The sequence below is a fragment of the Osmerus mordax genome, chromosome 1, assembly GCF_038355195.1.
Source record: "Osmerus mordax isolate fOsmMor3 chromosome 1, fOsmMor3.pri, whole genome shotgun sequence".
Taxonomy (NCBI): Eukaryota; Metazoa; Chordata; class Actinopteri; order Osmeriformes; family Osmeridae; genus Osmerus; species Osmerus mordax.
In genome coordinates, this window is record NC_090050.1 from 18,736,922 (window position 1) to 18,760,044 (window position 23,123).

Below are 23,123 nucleotides of genomic sequence, written 5' to 3' on the forward strand. Positions count from 1 at the left end.
GAGGATCCTGGGATATGGTCTAGCCCCCATCTTTTATGAGGCGCAAGGCCTCCTTCTCTCTCCTCCACTATAAAAAAGAAGGGGAGGTGTGAGGCTCCTTTTTAAACCTTTTATTCTAGTTTTCAGTTCTTCCCTTGACATGTACTCCTGGTAACACCAAGCAACATATCTGTTCAGTGTTTAATACTTGTACATTTTGTCTCATATCTTGTATCACTTGCATTATTGCACTGCTATCTCGCTTTCTATCTCTCTGTTACACATACAACACACACAAACACACACGCCATATTGGCACAAATCAATAACCAATCAAAGCACTCATTGCCTTTATAGCTCCTCTAATACTACAGCTTCGGCCCCATAAACACACACACACACACACCACAAGCACAGTGATACACATTTTCCCATCACAATGATGACCCCCCCTCCCCCCTCCCCACCAGCTGATCCCAGCTCCCCCAGTATAACCAGCTAGCGCTGGCGCTTGAGCAGGATTATGGATAGATACTGTGATGTGCGGTGATTAGGTATGACAATGAGCTTCTGCTCGCTAAAATAAGCCCTCTGCATTGTGTGTGTGTGTGTGTGTGCTCACTGATGCTGTATTGGCATGCATGAATAAACATGATCTGTAACAGAGCTGAATGGGAATGAGGTCTCAGAGAGAGAGAGAGAGAGAGAGAGAGAGAGAGGGGGGGGGGGGGGTGGAGAGAGAAAGTGAGAATGTGTGTGTGTGAGAGAGAGAGTGTGTGTGATATCTGTAACAGAGCTGATGAGAATGAGGGCTCAGCTCCTGGTTTGTTTAGCCAGGAGGCTTTTATTCTCGCTCTCAGTGTCACCTCATCCTACAGATCAACACACACACACACGCACACACAGCAGGTTTGTGTGAGTGTGTGTGAGATTCGCTTACTGTTAGCATCTGTGTCGTCACTCTTGGGAGGTGTGTGTCCTGTGTAACCCACTGCAATTCTGATCATCCGTTCAGGATTCCTTATCCTCTTCAGTCCTACAAGGAGAGAGAGGGAGGTGTGTATGTGTCGGAGGGGAGGAAGAGGAGGTGGAGGGGGGTATATAGTTAGTCAACATACAATCCAAACACATGTTTTCTGTGTTGATCATTGATTGGCTGGTCTTGGCTGCCTGCCTCTGAGACTGGTACTCGGCTTCAGTCTTCAATCCCATCAGTTCCCCTGTTTCCCTGACCACTGTTGCTATGATACAGCCAAACCAGTGCAGCAGAGGTGGTCTCCCTGGCTGGTTATGGTTGATGTTGTCATGAGCACTCAGTAAAATCAGGCTGCCCCTCTTTACAGCCCCAGACCCCAGGGACAGGCAGGGGGATGGCTGGGCCGGACTGTGGGTCTAAACCATCCATCATGGCTTCAATACAGGGAGACTGAAGTGAAGCTATGCATCATCTGTGTGATGCATGAGAGGGAACAGATCTGAGACTGGAAACAGAGTAGAGAAGCTGCTTTTTCAAATCCATACAAACATACCATGTCTTCCATCATCCCCAACACTTAAGCGATGATGGCGCATGTGTGCGGAGCAAGGTGGATATGTGCAGTCTGACTGCCAGTGCGTTAATGTGTCTGTGTATGTAGGTGTGTTAATGTGTCTGTGTATGTAGGTGTGTTAATGTGTACGTGTATGTAGGTGTGTTAATGTGTATGTGTATGTGTATGTAGGTGTGTTAATGTGTATGTGTATGTAGGTGTGTTAATGTGTATGTGTACGTGTATGTAGGTGTGTTAATGTGTATGTGTATGTAGGTGTGTTAATGTTTATGTGTATGTAGGTGTTGGAAGCAAAGGGGTGTGGTAGTCATTGCGTGAGACAACATGCCTATAGGCTCTCTCTCTCTCTGATCACTAGCTAGTTTCTCCACGCAATGGGACTCTCAACCCACGGCCTTCACACTGCCTGTGGCTATATCATCTCAGTGTGTGTTGTGTGTGTTGTGTGTGTGTGTTTGTGTTGTGTGGCGCTGTGTTTCTCTGCATGGTTGTAGGTCTTGTTTTGGGAAATAGGCTGTGTGCCCTTGTGCTGTGTGTGTGTGTGTGTGTGTGTGTGTGTGTGTGTGTGTGTGTGTGTGTATGCGTGCGTGTGTATGCGTGCGTGTGTATGCGTACGTGTGTATGTTTGATTGTGTCATTCTGTCCTTTCCTGTCTTACCTGCCATGATTAAAAGACAGCATCTGTGAATACTAGCTGTTCCAGACGCACACATTCACTGGTAAGCTTAACTGCTCCTTGGGGACAACTCAACATCACTCTCTAGTGGCTGAGTGGTTAGAGGTTTCAGCTCTAATATCTGCAGCCAGAATATGGTACTATGAACATTTCTTACAATATATAAAGCATTTGCTTTTTAGAAACACATACATGACATCAAAAACATAGTAATACAACTTCAGGTTCAGGGTCATAGGAAACGACATGGTTCAGGCTCATAAATACAATACAAAGGTGTTCTCTTAGGAATTTAATAACATGTTTCTAGGACTAAATGACACACACAGGCCTACAGACAGGCACTAGTTATCTGGTTATCTATCCCAGGAGATTCACTGATACATAGTTCAAGGTTGGATAGTTGCAGACTGACCCAAACATTACAAAGATGACGAGAGATAGGCTGCCCGTCAAGCTATGATTACAGGACCACTAAATAACTCACAGCCAGCATTATAAAAACACAACATCACGTTGTTGACCGCGCAATTAGTCTAGTGGTTGCGTGCGTGTCGAGGAATCCCACTTCGCATCTTAACGGGCGATTTCGTGCTTAACACCGTTTATTTTCCCCTGGTGTGTGTGTGTGTATGTGTAAGTGTATCTGTGTGTATGTATGAGTGTATGTGTGTGTGTGTGTGTGTGTGTGTGGGCGCGCGCGTGCATGTGTGCGTGTATGTAACGACAGAGAGCTGAGAAAGCATCTGAATTCCTCCAGCGTGAACCACTCACATCCCATCCCCTCACAACCCATCCTTTCAGACTCCAAGCCTCTAACGCTTAAGAGCGTAAACCCGCTACTCTGGGGAAATACTGACACGGAAAGGAAGGATGAAAACATAATTGTCACGCATACCCACAAGATAACTCTGCTTCCGTTATTTCAGCTTTCGATAACCGTTCTACTGCTAGCTGAAGTCGCTGGTTCTCATCATCAGCGTCCGTGTTTTCAGGACGGGATAGGCACAGGAGCAGAAAGGGAAAGCCCCCGCGTCTCTATCAACCTCCATCCCTTCATCTCCGCGTCTGAACCTTAAGTACCGTGTCTCTTTTCGAGGTCAACAAACACATATAATATCGTTATTTCTCTCTTACCTTCCGGCTTGTTTTCGGCAGCCATTTCCCCTCCGCGCGCCTCATCCCTCCTCCTCCTCCTCCTCCTCGCGACCTGGGGGGGACCACGCGCGTGCACAACGAGGACAGCTCAAGGAGGGGGGCGGGATGGAAGGGGGACGAGCCCGCTGTACGCAGTGACACTATTGGTCCAAGGTGTGATGACTGACAGCGGGGCTCCGTGATGCCTCATGAACTCGCGAAATCCATATCGCTTTGTATGCGTTCATCCCTGCCTTGTATCTATCCTAGCCCCCGCCCCCTCTGCCTCCCCCTCTCTCTCTCTCTCTCTCTCTCTCTCTCTCTCTCTCTCTCTCTCTCTCTCTCTCTCTCTGACAACCTACTGTACGTCACTGGACGATGTCTGTATTCGAGGACACCTTGACAGTCTTCAGCAAGATGCTGGACACTGTTCTCGTGCTATCTGCTCAACAATAACAAGGTCATTCAAACTAAATTGCTAAATGAAACATGCGACCAAATTTAAAGTATTCGCAGCTCCTTACTATGTCATACTCGCTTTAATGAAAGCCGCCTGTGTGATATTGGCTGGAGTCGAGCCTCTCTAGCCTGCTAATGAAGGCTGTGTGCTTCAAAAAGCGCGTGGGCATGCTGTCGCTGTCACTCACTGATGGTGCTGAAGCTAGTGGTGCTGAAAGGACAGCTTCTCACGCGCCCCAGGCTGGACGCGTAGCGCTAATGACTGAAAACGTACCATATCGATTTCACATCTGAGTTGAGACTCAGAATAAGTTTCTGACATTCTTACATCAACATAGCTCTTGTGGAGTTTGTTAAGGCTAATGGGATAAATATGCTATATAAAATGCTTCGGAAAAAATAAAATACAAATAGAGCCTTTATCTCAAGGCAAGTAAGATGTGATACAGCAAGCTTGGGGTAATCAAGAGTTGAATTAGAAAGCATGACTTAGAATTGTGTAAGCGTTAATGAAGTGGCAGACATCATATGATGCATCTGACGACTTTTAAAATACTATATCATATTAATTGTAGATAAAAGATCAGTGAATGACCAGTGTTCGTGGCACAAGTGATGTTAAGGAGGACGGTCCATTAGATTAGGGAAGGTTGGATATTGGCTGAAGTAACCATGAAAGATTAAGTGAAAGCTCTGTGAGGCACGAGGAGAGAGGTGGCTAGTAATTGCAAGATAGTTTAAATGAGAGGGGTTGAGAATGGGTTGAGTGATGAAGCAGATAGAAGAGGAGAGAAAGAGGACACCGGGGAGACTGGTCAAGCTGTAGGTCCAGAAAGACAGACAGGTCTGAGATCACTAAGACGAGAGCAGAGGAGTCTGTCACAAACTGGCTTGGGTCTGCCTGGCCACATGAAGGCGCCATTGCAATCACTCACAGACCAATGAGCTTCCAGAAAGCTTGCGGAGTGGGCGGGGTAGGAAGAGCGCAAACATGGCGACGTCCTTAGATGATGATCTAGAATTGGATAACGAAGATTATTATTCTCTCCTAAACGTCAGGAAAGAGGTATGATTATTTTTGAGATATTGTTTCTCACAATTTCATCCCAAAATGTTGTATTTTTTGTAGTAAGTGTTCGTGTTGATAAATCCCCCCGTTGCCAAGCCAGCCGGTCGGTCCAGTTACGTCCATAGGTTAAATAACCTCATATCATCCCAAGCATCTGCTTGCTTGGATGTCACCTGCAGCGTTCATAGATATATCAATGAACGATTAAAGTGTTTTGTAGCTAACTGGAATATCGATTAAACATGCATTGCCTGCAGCAGCAACCATAGCTTGCTAGCTACCGTTAGTATAATGTATTTATAACGGTGAGTGTCTCGGTAATGGACAGTTCTACGCCCTTAATTAAAATGTCTTGTAAAACAAGGGTTTATTATTGTGCATCCCCGGGTTTACTACCCCTCTATTCCATGGTATCACCCAGACTTAGAAATAATAACTAGCTTGACATTAGGACCGCATTTAATGATGTGAACAGTTCCTTCTAAGCATTAGACGTTTGGCTAAACTTAGACTGCATAATAATACTGCCCGTCGTTCTGCTTCTAGGCCACTCAGGAGGAACTGAAGGCTTCCTACAGGCGGCTGTGTATGCTCTATCACCCAGACAAGCACAGAGACCCCCAGCTCAAACAGCAGGCTGAGCAGCTATTTAACCAGGTGCACCAGGCTTATGAGGGTAAGCAGCAGACTGGACACACCCATCCTCACCCACACACACTGTACATAGACTGAGTTCACACTTTGTTGTAACATCTTTTTTTTCTCTCTCTCTCTTTTTCTCTCTCGCTCTTTCTCTCTCTCTCCCAGTATTGAGTGACCCTCAGTCCAGGGCCATCTATGATATCTTTGGAAAGAAAGGTCTTGAGGTGGAAGGATGGGAGGTATGTCCTTGGGTGTCTGGGTTTGTATGCAACTGTGCATGTGCAGGGATTGAAAGTTAATTGTAGAACGTACAATTCAAGATTTTCAAATAGAATCTATCGTGTGTGTTTGTATGTTATATGGTGTGTGTGTGTGTGTTGTCTGTGTAGGTGGTGGAGAGGAAGAGGACTCCAGCAGAGATCCGTGAGGAGTATGAAAGGCTGCAGAAGGAAAGAGAGGAAAGGAGGCTACAACAAAGAACCAACCCCAAGGTACACACACACACACTCACACACTCACACACACACACACAAATGTACTTGTTGTTACATAGATTGAACCTGGTCTAATACTGTACCAAAGATGACTCATTTCTTCTGTTTCCCCCTCTCAGGGCACCATCAGTGTTGGAGTAGACGCCACAGACCTGTTTGACCGTTATGACGAGGACTTTGAGGAGGCTCCAGGAGGAGGGTTCCCTCACATCGAGATAAACAAGATGCACATCTCCCAGTCTATAGAGGTACAGTACACAAGATGCACATCTCCCAGTCTATAGAGGTACAGTACACAAGATGCACATCTCCCAGTCTATAGAGGTACAGTACACAAGATGCACATCTCCCAGTCTATAGAGGTACAGTACACAAGATGCACATTTCCCAGTCTATAGAGGCACAGTACACAAACACCAACTACGCAGACAGTCAAACTCTGACAGTTTCACTGTGGGTGTGTACTGTATGTCATGTGTGGGCTGTGTGTCTCCAGGCTCCGTTAACATCTCTGGACACAGCAGTGCTGTCTGGCTCTCTCTCCACACACAACGGCAACGGGGGAGGCAACATCAACATGACCGTACGCAGGGTCACGTCAGCCAAGGGCTGGGGAGAGGTAACACACACTAATGCAAAAAGACAATATGTGGTTGCAGATTGAATACAATGACACAGACATATTGTGGTCTCTGTGTGTGTGTGTGTGTGTGCAGGTGGAATTAGGTGCAGGAGACATACTAGGACCTCTGTTTGGGTTGAAGGTGTTCCGTAACTTGACTCCACGATGGTAAGATTTACTTGCAGTTTGCAGTTTACTAATGCAGTCTGTGTCCATAAATACACTAGTGGCTATGACAGGAAGTACAATTGTCACTGACAGGAAGCTGGATGTTCCCATTAGTTGTCCTCTATCATGTGACGTATGTATGATGTTCCCTCTATATGAATAAATACTCAGTTCTTCACCTAGAGAAAGTTCTAGAAAGTTAACAGAATTTTCACTCATCGTCGTTTTCCTCAACAGTTGATGGACTCTACTTCCTGTTTACTCAGTCTTCCCTGCTTTTTCTTTCCCTCCATCTCTTCCTGATCCATGCCCCTCCCGCTCTCCGCGTGGCTAGTTTCCTGACGGCTCAGTGTGGGATGCAGTTCTCTCCGCGAGGCGTGCGTCCCAGCTGTTCTCTGATGACGGCCCGCCACCTGGACCAGAACACCATGGGATACCTGCAGTGGCGCTGGGGGCCCAACAGCGCCATGACCACTAGCCTGGTCCGAGACACCAAGACCAGCCACTTCACTCTGGCCCTGCAGGTACACACACACACACACACACACACTGACCTTTAAAATCTCACACACCAACACATTTCTACACTAGAATGCCTGGATCGTAGAAAGAATAGCTGACATGATCAGAACGATCTTTTTGCTACACTGTACCCAAATTGAATCTTCTCCTTTTTCCTCTCTCTCCCTTCTCTCTTCTGTCCTGCAGCTGGGCGTTCCTCACACTTACCTTATGATGAGTTATCAGTACAAGCTCCAGGATGAAGACCAGACCAAGATCAAGGGCTCTATCAAGTATGTTAGGCTGCAGAAAGACTGAATTGGAATATAGACGGAATGCAGGCGTTTTAAATATTACTTTATGTTTGGTTGTTTGTGTGTGTGTTTCAGGACAGGCTGGTTTGGTACAGTGGTGGAGTATGGAGCAGAGAGGAAGATCAGTCGCCACAGTGTCCTGGCTGCTACTGTCAGCATCGGAGTCCCACAAGGAGTCACTCTGAAGATCAGGTACTTTGTACCAACCCGTATTCTGTATGGTAGACCTATAGAGTCTAAACTAACCATGTTGTGTTTGTGTGTGTGTGTGTGCGGACAGGTTGGCCAGGGCCAGTCAGACCTACCTGTTCCCCGTCCACCTGACAGACCAGCTGCTGCCCAGTGCTGCGTTCTACGCCACAGTGGGCCCCCTGCTCCTATACATGGCTGTACACAGACTGGTCATCATCCCATACACATGCGCTCAGAAGCAGGAGTGAGTACACCAGCTGCCTGGGGAATGGACTAACCCTCTATCCTGGGACAGTCTGGGTCAGGATAGAGGGCTGAGATCCTGGGACAGTCTGTCCCAGGAACAGACTGTGGCCCCCTGGAGTTAGAAAATAAGCTGTTGCCACATACAGAGCCACCATAGGATTCCCCAAGCTGACTGATGTGTGTGTGTGTCTTGCAGAGAGCTGGAGCTGCAGAGAAAGAGCTCTGCCACAGACATTGCCAAGAAAAAGCAGGAGGCAGAATCAGCTGTGAGTTGCACACACACACACTGGCCCATATAAAAGCTTCCCACTTCATCTGGGCGTCCCTCTAGCCCTGACCTTCTCCTTTTCCTGCCCGTCAGGTTCTACTGATGCAGGAGTCTGTGAGGAGAGTCATTGAGGCTGAGGAGTCGAAGATGGGTGAGTGGTGATCTCACATACAGTAGGGCACACACACACCCACACACACACGTGGGGGCTGAGGAAGACACACTCACCGCGTGTGTGTGTCTTCTCCCAGGTCTGATCATCCTCAATGCCTGGTACGGAAAGTTTGTGACGGACAACAGCCAGCGGCAAGAGAGAGCTCAGGTCATCGACGTCACTGTTCCTCTGCAGTGCCTGGTCAAGGACTCCAAACTCATCCTCACGGAGGCCTCCAAGGTGTGTGTGGGTGCATCAGTCAGTCTAGCTGTACTTCTGTGCAGGCTGATAGAGGTGTGATGTTTGTGTTCTCTCCCTGCAGGCAGGCCTGCCAGGCTTCTATGATCCATGTGTAGGGGAGGAGAAGAGCCTCAAGCTGCTGTACCAGTTCAGAGGCGTCATGCACCAAGTCCTGTCTGCCGACATGGAGGCTCTACGAATACCCAAACAATGTCAGTACCCACCCTGTATGGACCCCCCCGCCCAGCAGGGGGGGAGCTGGGTCTAGCTGGTGCTTGTATGTGCCTGCGCCTAACCCTCCTGTGTTCTCTGTGTTTCGCAGCTCACAGAATCGACTCAGAGTCGTAGGAGCTCTTCTTCTGTGGAGTCAACGGGGGACACGGACAAACATAGTCAAAAGAACAGAAGAAGAGAGGGAGAGAGAGAGACAGAGAGGAGTCAAGAGAAATGCTCCCCTTCCCCCTATTTTACCATGTCATTAATGAATCCATCTTCCTTTTGAGCTCCATCCCTCCTCCCCTTCCTTCCCTCTGTGAGCCAGCCTCCCCTCAGGTTACAGTGAACAGGACCAGGCAGCCCTGGAGGTATGGTTCAAAGGTTAGACCCTAGAAATCTATAGACTACTGAAACGGCGCTGCTGAAGACTGGATTGCAGCCATAAAACATGTATTTTTATTAATACACTACAAAATAGAATGTTTATCTCCTAGTTACTTGATGAAAATAATTACTGACAAGAACAAAATTGGCAAAATTGGGTGTTGTTGAATTTGCCATTTGCGCAATCAACAATTTCTATTTGCATTAACAAATTACCTCTTGTCTTCTCCTAGAAAGGTGCAATATTCATCAACTGTACTGTACATATCAGTGAATTTTGCTACATTATATTACTAATGGTACAGTAACGTGATAGTGTAGACAACGTTACAATAACTCATGCTAGCGTTGTTAAAAACACAGTAGAACTATGCATGAACTATGTTACTCAGAACTATTGAGACGATCCAGGATTGCCTGTCTGTTGGCATGGCTCAGTCAAGGCGTGAGGGACTCTTCATTTGTGTGTGTGTTATCTGTTCAAACTTCTCCTGCCTTGAAAGTGACTTGTCTGCTGCTTCCGTTGGATGCCAGTGTGTCTCTGCTCTGGCCTGTGGCTGCCAAGCCAGTGACCTGAGGAGGCTGACTGGCTGCCAGACCAGCCTGTTGGTGCTGAGACTGATAGTGTTACTCCTGTGTGAGCATGGCACAGGCTAGTCTTATCCATGCAAACACTCTAGTGTTATTCATGGACACCTTGGGACCATGAAATGGTTTTTGAAATGTGTGCATACATTCATTTGTTGTGATATTATTACATTGGTATGTTTGAATTTTGTTTTGGTGATCTGATCTGTTGTTGTTGTTGTGCCATTCCTCTTCATGGTCATATGTATGAGTTTGATGTTATTTGTTTATTTTATAATCTATGAATTGACCTGCTGAATTGATCTGAAACATCGTACTCCATAATAACTCATTATATTAACTAGTGAGCCTGTGCTGGTCCTTACCAGACTCTCTCTCTTCACTCTCCCTCTTGTGGTAGGGGCAGTAAAGGGTTGTGTTGTGGCCTGTATGCACTTTCTGTTGACGTACAAACGGTTGTTAATGAATCAGAATTTATTGGTGATGAATCAGGAGTTGTTCCATTGACCTACACATTATTTTGTCTAGTGTCATTCTTACAAACCCATTAACCCCCCCTGCACCCCCCCCCCCCCCCTCCCCTTTCCTGTGTGGGACTCCACCATGGCTTCAGTCAACCCGAAGACCGATTTAGAGGCTGTCAGGTTTTAGCCACTTCTATTTTTATTGATCTCCTGAACTCTTTCCTCCTGATCTGATCGTTAGTGTTCTGACCCTGGCAGCCACTTAGTCATCCCATGTGGCACCCCCCCGAGGCCAGCTGTAGCAATGCTCCTCACCGTCACATTCCTACCCACGACAAAAACACTACTGTATAGGTGTGTGAGGGGCTGGGTCACTCTCCTGTCCTGTGAAAAGAAACACAAAAATAAAGATGAGCCTGATAAATGAATCTGCCTGACTGGTCATACTTAACTAATTGATGCTAAGGGACTTTTAAATACAATAATTGTGGGGAAATTGTTGTAGTGGTCCAGTAAGTGCCAGTTAACGTGGGAAATCAAAAAATTTGAATTACTAAGAACTTGGTCGATCTGAGTGACTGATTGGTAGGGACATGCAGAATGACAAACGCCAGTAGCAGAAACGGGATTAAAATCATCAATAACTCTTTATTTACAATAGTTTACAATACAGTTTCACAGAAACAACTTGCACCACAGCACACACACCACTTCTTCAACGAGGGTATTGGACAAATCAGGATCAGAATGAACCAGCTATCCTCCATGAGATACCCACTCTTAAGGTCATTGCCAAATGCACCCTCAACTGTCTGAAGACCGAGTTCAGAGGAGCAGGAAATGTGGGCTGGTTAGGTTGGTTGGTTGATCCTGCTTTGCAAAATCCTCCCCTAGACATAGACCCAGTGGGTGTTTTTCTACCACCTGCAGTCCAGTCATACTGTGACCAGATCTATGGCTTTCATACCAACAGAAACAACAATATGTACACAAACAGTTTGGACATAAGGTCGAAGCATGAGAAACAAAAAAAAGGTGTGGTCAAAATTGCAACAGGTTTATGAAACAATAGAAAGAAAGCCCTGAAACTGGAGGTGTTGTTTCTGAACCTGAAACTGGAGCAAAGTGCAGCATACTGATGTGTGGAGCAGACTGGGGCGGCCTGGCCCTGCACAGTCCCAACACTGGTCTTGTTGGATGGGTTCGTTGGTCCATGTCTTCGACACGGCTTGTCTGAGGACGGAGAAGCCGGCTAGATCTCACCATAGCAGCAGGGATCAAACACTCCTGCACACTCAGCATCCACCAAACACACACACACACACACTTGCATGCATAGTACTCAACCAGACCTCCGACCTACATCCTATATATGCTTTGATATAGTCAGCCATTTTAAACCCAGAAACAAACAATTGCACCAAAGATTAACAAATGTGTACAAGTGAAAGGCATTCCCTGGTGCATTAAACGCACCAAGTTAGATAATGGTGGTGAACGTGTTCTCATTGACTCATGATCAAACTAATACTGAGCTATGAGCCCATCTTGGTTTCACTTGAATGCGTCGGCGAACTTCAATGGCAACAGAAACGCGACTATGATTTTTCTTGCGTCATGGAGCCATGAATATTTGAAGACTCACTAACACAGGGGCGTATGTTGAAGGAGAGGGCTTGAGGAGGAAGGGGACTGTCCTCACGAGAGCCTGGGATGCCAGACGTGGCATATTCACAGACATGGATTAGTCTGGAACCTCTCGGCCCATTTTTCAATATCCAAGAGGCGTTATTAAGGGGTGCAGACCCCATTTGTATAGAATTTAAGAGCTACAACCAATCAGGGCAATGGTTGTTTATGAAAATGCCTCAATGGTGCTCCTCTGTACAGTACCATAATTAAACCCGCCCCATAGCAGATACACAGGTTTGTGATTGGCCTGGCACTTTTCATGCCGGAGGGAAATCTGTTTGAATAGGAGGATGGCCATCAGCTCACTGATGCTGAAAATAATAACTGAGTCATATACTTGCTGGCCCCAAATTAAATTATAGTTTTATAGGGTTACACATTGGCCTATCGTATAGCACCATTCTGAAGCACTGTTAACTGTGAAAAAATGATAATTCTACCCTCTTCTAAAAACATAAACATCATATTATCCCATACAGACCGACTGTTGTAGTCTTCAGACTGAAGACCAGGCTCGGACACAGACAGGCATACCTATTCTTGGGGAAGAGGGGTCACATACACGGAAAAGTGCTAAATGTCTCGTTTACGAGTCCCCCAGCATGCACCATGGTGGGTGGCAGTAGTCAGGGCGTTCTCTCTGGCAGTTTGACATTTAAAATAATGCTCCAGTGTTCATAGGAGCCTTGTTGGGTACGTTTCTGGCCAAGGTCCACCTTGCTGTTACACTAACTATGGACAGACAGCCATTCAGTGATTGCCTTACGCACAAAGTCTGGAGGGAAACACAAACTAACGGTGAACAGTTTTAAAATAGCACTCTGTTGTTTTAAGACAACACAGGAACGGTCCAGCCAGTGTTTGCAGGGTGCAAGGGTTAGGGGATCACCCTTGAGATTGGGGCTACCCTGGAGTCAGAGCTTTGGGCTGTGAGTAGACTGAGATCAGAGCTTGGAGTCAGGGAAGGAGGCTGGGGTGTACTGGGGTGAGGGCTGGAGGCTGGGGTGTACTGGGGTGAGGGCTGGAGGCTGGGGTGTACTGGGGTGAGGGCTGGAGGCTGGGGTGAGGGCTGGGGTGTACTGGGGTGAGGGCTGGAGGCTGGGGTGAGGGCTGGGGTGTACTGGGGTGAGGGCTGGAGGCTGGGGTGTACTGGGGTGAGGGCTGGAGGCTGGGGTGTACTGGGGTGAGGGCTGGAGGCTGGGGTGTACTGGGGTGAGGGCTGGAGGCTGGGGTGTACTGGGGTGAGGGCTGGGGTGTACTGGGGTGAGGGCTGGAGGCTGGGGTGTACTGGGGTGAGGGCTGGGGTGTACTGGGGTGAGGGCTGGGGTGTACTGGGGTGAGGGCTGGGGTGTACTGGGGTGAGGGCTGGAGGCTGGGGTGAGGGCTGGAGGCTAGGGTGTACTGGGGTGAGGGCTGGAGGCTGGGGTGAGGGCTGGAGGCTGGGGTGAGGGCTGGAGGCTGGGGGTTAGTCCAGCAGATGTTTGCGGGGGCCGATGCGTGAGCGGTGGGAGCGCCGTGTGTCGGCCGTGCCCTGCGTGTCCCGGCAGCTCTGACACCTGTACGTCTCGGGGACATGGCTCTTCCTGATCTTGGCACAGGACAGGTGGATCCAGGTATTACACTGGTTACACTCGATCATCGCACGGCCCGCAAACGGCTTCATACAAAAACAGGTCACCAGGTCCCATGAGTCGTCATCTGACAGGAGAGGCAGAGAGAAAGTGGACCAGTTAAGATTATTATGACAATTTCCTAACACAGTGACCTACACCACATACAAATCTGGTAACAGGACTATTGGTGGAACTCTTTAGTATCGAAGGGGTGGTAAAACAGCAGTTTGAGGTCTTACCAGAGTCCACCATGATATCCTCGTCCTCTCCTGATCCATCCTCGTCTCGGAACACCACCTGTTTCCCCTGACGGAACACGGTCCGGTTTCCTGGCAACCCGTCCGTCTTCTCCACCTTCACCATGCCCTCCTCCAGCTCTGGCCCTTCCCAGCACTGACGCTCCTCATTGGGCTCCTGCTTACAGGGGGAGGGGCTTGGAGGGCAGAGAGAGGAAGGAGGGGGAAGGGGGATGGTGATGTCATCCTCAGGCTCCTCTTTGATTAGCCGCCCTCCTAGAGAGGGGGCGTGCTGGGGCTCTGAGGTCGCAGCGTGGGCTGCCTGCTGGGTGGTGCTCGGCTCGCCAGCCTGGTTCTCTTTACGCCTTTTCTTCAGCTTGTCTGCTTTCCTGCGGTCGTCTGGGTGGAGAGTGGGCCCGACATGGTCGAGCTGGACAGCACAGGAAGAGGACATACTGTTTAAGACTCAACACCAAGAACCCAAACAAGTAGCTAACAGGGCTTTGTCGCATTGGATAGGCTTACTTCGATGACAGGTTAAAAAGACGCAATAACACCATACTCACATCCTTTTTACCCTGGCCTGAGACGGCTGTTCCAGCGAGGCCTGCGGGGCGGGGGCGTTTCCTGCTCCTGTCCTGGGGGGCTTTAGGTGGGCGTGGGGGGCAGGTGGAGGGGAGCCTGGACGTCCAGCCGTCACTGTCAGCTGTGCTGCCTGTACTGTTAGGGGGGCTGGAGCTACTACGCAGGGGAGAGTCCTTTCAAGACAAGGAGAGACGGATGTCGGGGTTACAGTCTGTGCCCACCATAGGTCCTGTGGCAGCTGATGCAGGCTTGCATCAGTCAGACTGTAGAGATCTGTCACTCACACTCAGACACACACCGTCAATACTAGACGATACTATTCTCTCTTCAGAAAAGCAGGAGCAAAAAAAACAAAAAACACAATCAATCAAATAAAACTGGTGATCACATTCCCAGTCATGTGACCACACATTCAGTGACCTGGGCACTGTGCACCTCTGCATGTCAGAAGCCACTGCCCTTTTCTGGCACAGATGTGTTCAACCATGTTGTGCAATGTCTTGGATGGAGAGATCGGAGGAGACAGACAGCGCGTGAAAGGCAGACAGCGTTGGAGGCAGTCTGGAGCATGAAGGACAGGTATGACTGGTTGTTCTGAACTGGACCGAGGGTAGAGTCAGAGGCTCAGTCAGGCTGCTCACTGCTCCGCCTGTGGGGCTCAGATTGGGCTCAGACTGGGGGACGACTACGTTTTGGGCTTGAACACGTTCCACGTCATTCCTCCCTGTCAGTGGTCAATGTCCACTGCTCTGAGATAGAATTTAGCCTTCCGATACTTAAGCTAGTCATGTTCTCACAGATCAGTGAACACCAAAGAGGGAGGGGGACCTTGGGGCTGAAATGGGATACGGCCCAATGACTGATGGGTAGAGAATGGGGGAAGGCCCTCTTACCCTAGGATAGAGGGCAGGGCTGGGTTAGGGTGTGTGTCCCTTCGGGAGGAATAGCAGCACATTGGCTAGCGAAGGGAAAGGAGGCTGCCCAAAGCCACACCTCCAGTTCTGTGGATCAAACAGAGGGTCATCACAACACACCAGACAGGAGGGATTAATACAGACAGTCAGCACACCTGGGCACTGCAGTGGAACGTCCATGTCACTCACGACCACAAAGAACTGTTATAAAAAGACTCCGCTTGAATCTCTAGTTAAAACAGAACTGAAACACAAAGACTTGGTGCTATCTATAAAGGACACCCAAACAGCTCCCTTTTAAAGCCATTCCTTATTTACAGTCAACCAATATAGCCATACCCAGTTAAGAACAACCAGTCACACAGTCCTGTACATCCATGGTCTCAAAAGCGTCAGTTGTCCAAAATCAAAAGTAAATAAAGACAACTACTAGTTTGTCTTGCATGACTGGACTTCCTTACAAATAGTGTCCAGAAATAAAATGCTTTCACGCTCACAAGTATGCATGCACACAGAAAGGCACACGCAGAAGGACATCTCTGCAACTGACTTACTCACCTCTTGAGGATAGGGGATGTAGCCAGCATATGCCAAGACAAATGTACAGAACTTGTTGAAATCCTCCACTGTCCTTCTTCTCCTGTATGGTGGACTGAATCCCTGTGACACACAAGGCACTTCATCAGTCTTGGCTGGTATAGTGTATACTTGAAAAAGTCCAATACAACGACCATCGTATTACACAAACTTAGAGACAGGTTTGTGCACAAGAGACATTCATTTTGCTAGATAGACACGAACGCCTACTAGACGCCACAAATAACTCTCATACACACATCAGCACCGTTAATAGCAGGCGAGGAGATGATGATCTCAAATGTACATAAGCAAAAAGCTGGTGATACCACCTGCGACAAGACATGATTTAGCACAGTTTAGCTCTGTGGTTCTAAGCATGTTGGACAACGCTGTACTGAAGATCATATTATGCTGTGCGTTCATCATAATATACCGAGGCTACATCGTAGAAATTAACAAAAGATAAATGTGATCATTTAGCAAGATAGCATACACGACTAGGTAGCTAGCTCCATCTATCTTAGGAGTCATGTCACAAGAAGACACGACCAAGAAATTACACTATGACATTATTCAATCAGATGAGATGGAGCTAGAAACAATTACTGAATTAGCAACTTGAAGTCGTAGCTAGCAATTTACAGTAGACACTTGGACTGTTTTCTAGTCTACATTGTCTGTTAAGAGGTGTCAAGATGGCGAGTGTTGCCAAATCAGGGAATCTCACAAATGCTAAATTAGCGTTGCCACTGCTTGCTAGCTAGTTTCTAGACTAAGATAGATAGCTGTAAACAAAATGCTAGCTAGTTTGCAGCAATAAGTAAATATGTTTTACTTTCTACTTACAAAGAAGAAAAGTTAAATACAGACATGTTAAGCGAGCTAGATCACTGTTTAACGTTGACGAAGTAATTGCAAACTACGTTTCAGAAGATGTTTCAGCTAATGCTAGTCAAGACATCCAGCCTGCTTGCTAGCTACATCGTGCGGTCGAGGGGCAAGCAGACTGACTTCTATTAGTTAGCTAGCTAGTAGAGCTAGCTTTCGCAGTATCGATGAAGCTAGCTAACAACAAATAGTCACGCCAATCAAACTCACCTCTGACTCAAATGCGTGGGATGTAGATGAACTAACGTTCTCCATCTCTAAAATAAACCGAAAGTTTACTGTAAAGCATGAAAATGTCGAACTGAATAAGACTGATTTGGCTCGTTAGCAACTGAAATCAAGCTGGCCAAGCAGCTGTACTGACGGTATCGCTATGTAATGTAGCTAGCGAGCACAAACGACGAATTGTTAGGATGTCTAGCCGACTCGCAGATAAAAAAACATTTAAACAACCAGCCCCAACCAAGGGATATGGTTAGCAACAAAGGAAACAAAAAGTTAAACAGAAATGACAACGGTGTACAAACTCCAGTGAAGTCAATAGGTAGTATCTGCAGCTAGAGCCGTCTGCACCGAACAGCAGCTGCTAATATGAATAGCAACTCTCGATTGGAAGAGAGCCAATCCTGGCTGGCTGTCACAGTCAGCTCTCTCGTTGACTGGTCACTGTCAAAGTCACACCCCACCTCTTGAGGTTAGTACAGACATCTAGGCAGTATCATGTGAGTCGGTAGTATCTCTATTCAAATTCCCATACGCATTAGATTTAAATCACCAGTAGCAAGTCAAACTTACACTCATATAGATGCAACTCTGACACAGTTGTGCCACTGTGTGCGATGTTGTGTATGATCAACATTTGTGCTGAGTAATAATGTGGTTCTGCTGACTTCTGCTCGTCTCTGTACGTGCGTGCGTGCGTTGGTGTGTGTGTGTGTGTGTGTGTGTGTGTGAGAGAGAGAGAGAGAGATATATAAAGAGAGAGGTGGGGTGAATGTGCGTGCCGTGCGTGCACGTGAGTGAGTGTGTTGTCTATATAACCCACACTGTGAAGCTGCAGTGGAGCTCAGATTTCAGACACAGCAGCAACTAAGGGAGCAGGAGAAAGAAGTGAGCTGCCTGCAAGACTATCTTTTCATTTTCTGCCTACCTGTAAGTAAAACATTCCGTGCAGTTTATATGCATTTCAGAAATGCTAATCAGTATTACATTCACACTTACAAGATATAAACAGAACTTTGCTATAATTACTGCATGCTTTTGTGTTAAAAAATGCGTCATCACACTGTGTCGGCTTTTATGCCGGTAAGAGAAATCCAGATGATCGCATGCAGTCTCAGATACAAATGTTCAATGAGAATAGACTCCCATATAGTTGAAAAATATTTTCTTGTATTAACCATGAGGCCTAGATACGTTTTGGTGTAGACTTAAAGATTACATATGAAACATTTCTGACAGGGTATGAGCTGCACCAGTCTCACAACTACTTCCCATCCCCTCTGTTATGAAGGTGATTCTCTGTCTGGGATATGAATCAGTGTATATGTTTGTTCTGTGATGTTATGAGTCAGCAGCCAGGGTATTAGCGTTTGTGTTTGTCTGGCCTGAGCATGAACTGGAGCAGATCTTTTTGACTAACCGGCATGGAGTCTTTCTGGATCAGGACTCTGCTAGAGCAAATAGGCCTACAAATTCAGATACATCTGTCCTTCCTGCCTATTAACAATGACCAGTATTCTTTACATATTTTGTTATTTTCATCCCTACAGCCTAGAAATGGAACCCAACACACAGACAAGCAAGAAATTAATGATTTCATAAGACAGTATAGCATGTAATAAAGGTTTTGTCTCCTAAGTGGAATGGGGAAGCAGCAGTATCATATTCAGCGAGGATATTTGAGATTAGGGTGTGGTACATAGTCTGTCTCAGCAGGTATGAGATACAAAGCAGAGTTGGGCATTTGCTCATATGCTCAACATTAATGACAATGCATCATGTTATCTATGCATGCTGCGTAGACGGATGAAAGTGTATTCTAACATGTGACCACCCAGGACTAAACCCCCAAAGAGCCTGTCTATTGAAAAAGCTGAGTTCAAACTGGTTTGCACAAGAGTAGCCCAGAATTAGGTATCCGGGCAACCAATTGCAGTGTGCCAGGGGCATCTGCAAAGCAATGTCCCACATTCAGTGATTGAAAAAACTGTGTGTGTGTGTGTGTGAGACTGTGTTTGTACAATAGCACAGACATGGCTTTACACTATTTGGCTAAATAACTAAATAACTCTGTCTAAAATGGCATGACTGAAACTAAAATTCTTAGGTTGTTTGTTCAACACGTGTTTTAGAGAAAACCTTCACCCAAAACCCAATGAATGATGGTCATGCTGCTGTGAAACTGCAGCAGTGTGATTATATTCAAGTCTCCATAACTTCTCTGTTCAAGGTGCTGTCTTCTACCAGCCAGCTTGAACCATGGCCAGAAACCTGCTGAAGAACAACTGTGGAGATGGTAAGGAGACACTTTGTTCGAGTCGACCAATGAATCTATACTGTGATTACCAGTAGAAAAGGAAGAGATACCCACTGATGAGTCTGTTGATTAGAGAGTAAAGTCCTCTGCTAAAACCATGTATAATGTGATATCACCCACCTTCAAACTTGAGAGCAGTTCCCAGTTGACACAGGGAACACAACCAGGTAACAGCAGACATTTCCAGAGCAGATGGACCACTGGGAGCTGACAGAGAATGGTGGGAGCCAGTGGAAGGTGGATGAGTTGCCAGGAGACTGTGGCCATGACTTCTCTGATGATGGAGTGTCCAAGTACTTTAGCACCTCTTTTGAGTGAGTAAGCTGTAGGGTCTTGAGGATTGGTCCATCTGAGTAAAAGGGGAACACAACTCACTAGAGGGCCCCATGTTGTGTTTGCCCATCCCCTGACTCTCTTTTATAGACTGTGTTTGAAGAGACAGGTGGTAGATCTGCTGGCAGAGGGATACTCTATTGATGAGCTGGATGTGAATCCAGCTGTCATTGTGGAGGACTGGTAGGACACACACACAAACACATTTAGATACATGTTGATGGATATCAGCATGTACTTAGTGTTGTCTCATCAACTTGCAGGTATAGTGGGAGGACAGACTGTGGCTGCATCTACCAACTTACTGTATGTTTATTAGATGAAAATGAGGAAGTTCTGCAAGAATTTAAACCTGACCCTGTAACCCTGGATCCTGATTGTGATGACTGCTCCTGGAGACAGGTATGTGCATGCAGGAGACAGGAGGGTCCATGTTTGAACCCAAACACACAAGTTTGTTTGAGCCGAGCACAGTATACAGATCTTGTTGCAAACTGATAAGATATTCATCTCATCACATACTGCCTTGTCCATTTGTTATGACAAGGTGAGCCACACATTCTCTGACTATGGCCCCGGACTGCGCTTCATCTCCTTTGAACACGGAGGGCGGGACACCAAGTACTGGGACGGCTGGTTCGGAGTCCGAGTCACAGCGAGCTCTGTCACTCTAGAAGCCTGAGAGAGGGAGGAGACTAGGGGAATGGACGGAGGCGGTGGGCCTGTAAACGGGTGAAGGGAGTTGGCAAAAAAGGGATGAAGAATTAAGAGGGAATGGGTTGAGAGGACCTGTGACCCCACACTATCTTACCAAACTTTAGAAATAACTTACTAAGATCATATTTCGCATACCTGCATATTTCGCAACTGCTTTTGAAAAATATGCAAGAAGGAACACTTGCCAGTTTGGAGCCTTATCTAGCTCGTGATAACATAGTAGTCAATTATTTGATTGCATCTTGGCTCTAAAAATTTGTTAATGGGTGACTAACTACTAGCTACTACCTCTATCTAACTACCAGTTTATACCAATTAACAACTTTCATTTAAACCTATGGGTGTGAGGAAAGGTAAAGTATCATTAGTGAATCAATACAGCGTATTTTTGTTAATTGGATCAGTAGTGTAAAGACCCCCATCTCTATTAGGGCTATTCAGATTCCACACTAATCAATCAGGGCAGTTCATCATATACATCATGGACAGTTGCATTGCAAATAATAAAACCTTTACCAAAAAATTGTTTGTTTTTTGTAGATGGACAGTAACGTGTAGGCTATTAACATCTCTGCATTTCTTATAAGCAATGAGTCTCAATTCTCAGCATCTACGATTGTAGGGCTACAGACAAACCTGACCAATAAACACACATTACACAAGTTAATATAACAAAATGTTTTATAAAAATCACACATTTACATATTTCAGGGGGAAATGGAATGACAACATGTAAGACCAGGGAGCTATCAGAAATCCCAGTAACAGCAGCTTGGTAAGTTGGTAGTGAGACATGTTTCTTAGCATTCCTATGTCACTACAGTAACAAAGTATTATGCTTGATCTACACACCCGACACCAAAGTATTACGCAAACAATAACAGTCCTTCGTTAGCACCATGAACACACAGACAGTGGTGTAGTGGGGATGGGAAAAAGCCAAGTATCACCTACAAACACTGACCTTGAATGGAGAGACCAGGAACAAAATAACACAGTGCAAAGAAATGTGTCAGTGGCATGATTTGTCTTTGGAGATGGGGGCCTTTACAAATAATGGCATAACAGGTTCATGTCTCACACTCTCATAGAGAAACACAGATACACAGGAACACAGATATACTGTGCTTTGCATAACATACCACTCTGTCTAAGGCTTACTTTACCATCATAAACAAACCCTCTCCATTCAGAATGCAAAATGCCTTGATTGTCTAGTTTAACAATAAGTGGGAACAACTAAGGCAACAGGACAAATCGCACATCAGCATGGTGGTGGCTGGGCTCTCAGAAGGGCCCATCTACCACCTCCTTCACATACCACAGGGGTATGAATGTTTTTTTGCGGGCTGTGTTTCTAGTGGAGGATAAGAGGGCATGGCGTGATGCGTGTTCCTGTGGGTTACTTTACAGTCTTCTTCACTCTCCCTGTGGCTGCATCTGCTTGCAGAAGGCCTCAAACTGCTGCTGCTCCAACTCTGTCATCATCTTATTCAAAGCGTAGATCTAATAATATACACAAACACACAAACACGTTACTAATGTGCAGTATCATAGAGCATGAAAATAGAATTCGCTTGGGTATGCGGTATACCTCTGCTCTCTGTCTCTGTTTCAGCTCTTGCTGAGCGGATTTTTGCCTAGCTCTGTCGCCGCGGGTTGGAGTCGAGTTAAGCTTCGGCTTGTCTTTGCGACAGGCAGGTTCCATGGTGAGTGACAGCACCGGTCTCTGCAATGCGCAAACTTTGTCAAAGAAATCATATAACTGAGAAGATATACAATGATTAGGTCTAGGTGTTTATGAATTGTTGTTGATAATAGATAGTTGAGTAACAGTAGAATCACCGTTTTAGAAGTCACAGGTTTAGCTACTAACGCAACACACTCACTCAAAATAAAACTTGTTAGCTCGCTACTGTAAAGTAGTTAGCACCATAGATATATATATATATATGGTTAGCACTAGCGTAGTTAGGGTTAGCAACGAATTAGAGCTAGAACCCGTTGGCTACCTAGGTTACAGTAACTAGTTCCTGCTTCACCAACAATATTTGTTCGCTCGCTTAGTAAGTAAGACTTTATTTATATAGCACTTTTCATACAAAAATTGCAGCTCAAAGTGCTTTACATAAAATCAACAAAAACATACGTCATTATATGGCTGTCTGAGCTAGCTAGACGAAGCTACGGTGCTTAGCTTGATTGGTAGGCTACTTGCTAGATACTAGTACTAGCTACTTAGTAGCTAGATACTGCCACGTTCACACAATATTTATTATATAGCACTTCCATTACAGATTTAAAAATAAAGCGACCACTACTCACCCCAATCTATAACTCCGGTTTACGACGAGTCTAATCAACTGTTACACACACAACAGCTGTTCCCCAGGAAGCATAGAACTGTGTGCCAAGGAAAAATAATTCCGGTGTTGTGCGATCAGATGCACTGCTTTCATGAGAGGCACGCCCTCGCGGGAGCACGCGCAAACCACTCGGAATCAAAAAGTGAAGGATTTCGTCTTGATATCGCAACCAAACGGAGGGAGACAGATGTCTCACATCATACTTTCTTTGTTATATAATTCAAAAGAAGAATGTCGGTTATCTGTGTAAATAACAGATGTTATTCTCAACACAAAATCCTCAAAATTCGTCATTCAA

General features: G+C 46.2%; 5 protein-coding genes across 6 annotated transcripts in view; 2 read left to right on the forward strand and 3 right to left on the reverse strand.

Moving 5' to 3' along the window:
* The window catches only part of LOC136945244 (calmodulin-binding transcription activator 1-like), a 34,583-nt gene extending 31,216 nt beyond the window's left edge, over positions 1-3,367 (reverse strand). The window contains exons 1-2 of the mRNA XM_067238992.1: positions 3,343-3,367; positions 920-1,015 (exon numbers count right to left, since the gene is read on the reverse strand). Coding sequence (XP_067095093.1) covers positions 920-1,015; positions 3,343-3,367 — 121 coding nt within the window. The remainder of the gene's footprint in view (positions 1-919; positions 1,016-3,342) is intronic.
* A 1,413-nt stretch (positions 3,368-4,780) lies between these two features.
* dnajc11b (DnaJ (Hsp40) homolog, subfamily C, member 11b) lies at positions 4,781-9,087 on the forward strand. Its single transcript, XM_067242130.1, has 16 exons — positions 4,781-4,867; positions 5,417-5,546; positions 5,678-5,751; positions 5,902-6,003; positions 6,126-6,254; positions 6,503-6,625; positions 6,723-6,796; positions 7,131-7,320; positions 7,505-7,590; positions 7,687-7,803; positions 7,892-8,047; positions 8,246-8,315; positions 8,411-8,468; positions 8,569-8,711; positions 8,794-8,923; positions 9,034-9,087. The coding sequence occupies exons 1-16, from the start codon at positions 4,793-4,795 to the stop codon at positions 9,057-9,059; spliced, it is 1,683 nt and encodes a 560-aa protein (XP_067098231.1). The 5' UTR covers positions 4,781-4,792; the 3' UTR covers positions 9,060-9,087.
* A 4,395-nt stretch (positions 9,088-13,482) lies between these two features.
* phf13 (PHD finger protein 13) lies at positions 13,483-17,392 on the reverse strand. Its single transcript, XM_067242637.1, has 5 exons — positions 17,081-17,392; positions 15,962-16,063; positions 14,471-14,662; positions 13,908-14,334; positions 13,483-13,753 (listed from the first exon to the last, which is right to left on the reverse strand). The coding sequence occupies exons 1-5, from the start codon at positions 17,123-17,125 to the stop codon at positions 13,521-13,523; spliced, it is 999 nt and encodes a 332-aa protein (XP_067098738.1). The 5' UTR covers positions 17,126-17,392; the 3' UTR covers positions 13,483-13,520.
* A 496-nt stretch (positions 17,393-17,888) lies between these two features.
* On the forward strand, positions 17,889-21,000 carry fbxo2 (F-box protein 2). Its single transcript, XM_067245613.1, has 6 exons — positions 17,889-18,022; positions 19,323-19,388; positions 19,597-19,723; positions 19,833-19,925; positions 20,006-20,144; positions 20,290-21,000. The coding sequence occupies exons 2-6, from the start codon at positions 19,352-19,354 to the stop codon at positions 20,422-20,424; spliced, it is 531 nt and encodes a 176-aa protein (XP_067101714.1). The 5' UTR covers positions 17,889-18,022; positions 19,323-19,351; the 3' UTR covers positions 20,425-21,000.
* Positions 21,001-21,122: 122 nt separating this feature from the next.
* On the reverse strand, positions 21,123-22,870 carry svbp (small vasohibin binding protein). Of its 2 annotated transcripts, none has more exons than XM_067245615.1 (3): positions 22,785-22,870; positions 22,054-22,188; positions 21,123-21,965 (listed from the first exon to the last, which is right to left on the reverse strand). In XM_067245615.1, the coding sequence occupies exons 2-3, from the start codon at positions 22,165-22,167 to the stop codon at positions 21,879-21,881; spliced, it is 201 nt and encodes a 66-aa protein (XP_067101716.1). In that variant the 5' UTR covers positions 22,168-22,188; positions 22,785-22,870; the 3' UTR covers positions 21,123-21,878. The 2 variants fall into 2 exon arrangements, with proteins under 2 accessions (XP_067101716.1, XP_067101717.1); XM_067245616.1 differs by having other exon boundaries at positions 22,054-22,202.
* Positions 22,871-23,123: the final 253 nt, after the last annotated feature.

Excerpts from the sequence above, each read along its gene's own strand:
- dnajc11b (XM_067242130.1), top strand. The coding sequence starts at position 4,793 with ATGGCGACGTCCTTAGATGATGATCTAGAATTGGATAACGAAGATTAT. Across the intron at positions 6,004-6,125 it reads AACAAAGAACCAACCCCAAG|GGCACCATCAGTGTTGGAGT; the intron begins GTACACACACAC and ends TCCCCCTCTCAG. Across the intron at positions 8,048-8,245 it reads ACATGCGCTCAGAAGCAGGA|AGAGCTGGAGCTGCAGAGAA; the intron begins GTGAGTACACCA and ends TGTGTCTTGCAG.
- phf13 (XM_067242637.1), bottom strand. The coding sequence starts at position 17,125 with ATGGAGAACGTTAGTTCATCTACATCCCACGCATTTGAGTCAGAG. Across the intron at positions 14,335-14,470 it reads CAGGCCAGGGTAAAAAGGAT|CTCGACCATGTCGGGCCCAC; the intron begins GTGAGTATGGTG and ends TGTGCTGTCCAG. Across the intron at positions 13,754-13,907 it reads GGATATCATGGTGGACTCTG|ATGACGACTCATGGGACCTG; the intron begins GTAAGACCTCAA and ends CTCTCCTGTCAG.
- fbxo2 (XM_067245613.1), top strand. The coding sequence starts at position 19,352 with ATGGCCAGAAACCTGCTGAAGAACAACTGTGGAGATG. Across the intron at positions 19,926-20,005 it reads GCTGTCATTGTGGAGGACTG|GTATAGTGGGAGGACAGACT; the intron begins GTAGGACACACA and ends ATCAACTTGCAG. Across the intron at positions 20,145-20,289 it reads ATGACTGCTCCTGGAGACAG|GTGAGCCACACATTCTCTGA; the intron begins GTATGTGCATGC and ends TGTTATGACAAG.
- svbp (XM_067245615.1), bottom strand. The coding sequence starts at position 22,167 with ATGGAACCTGCCTGTCGCAAAGACAAGCCGAAGCTTAACTCGACTCCA. Across the intron at positions 21,966-22,053 it reads AACAGAGACAGAGAGCAGAG|ATCTACGCTTTGAATAAGAT; the intron begins GTATACCGCATA and ends GTATATTATTAG.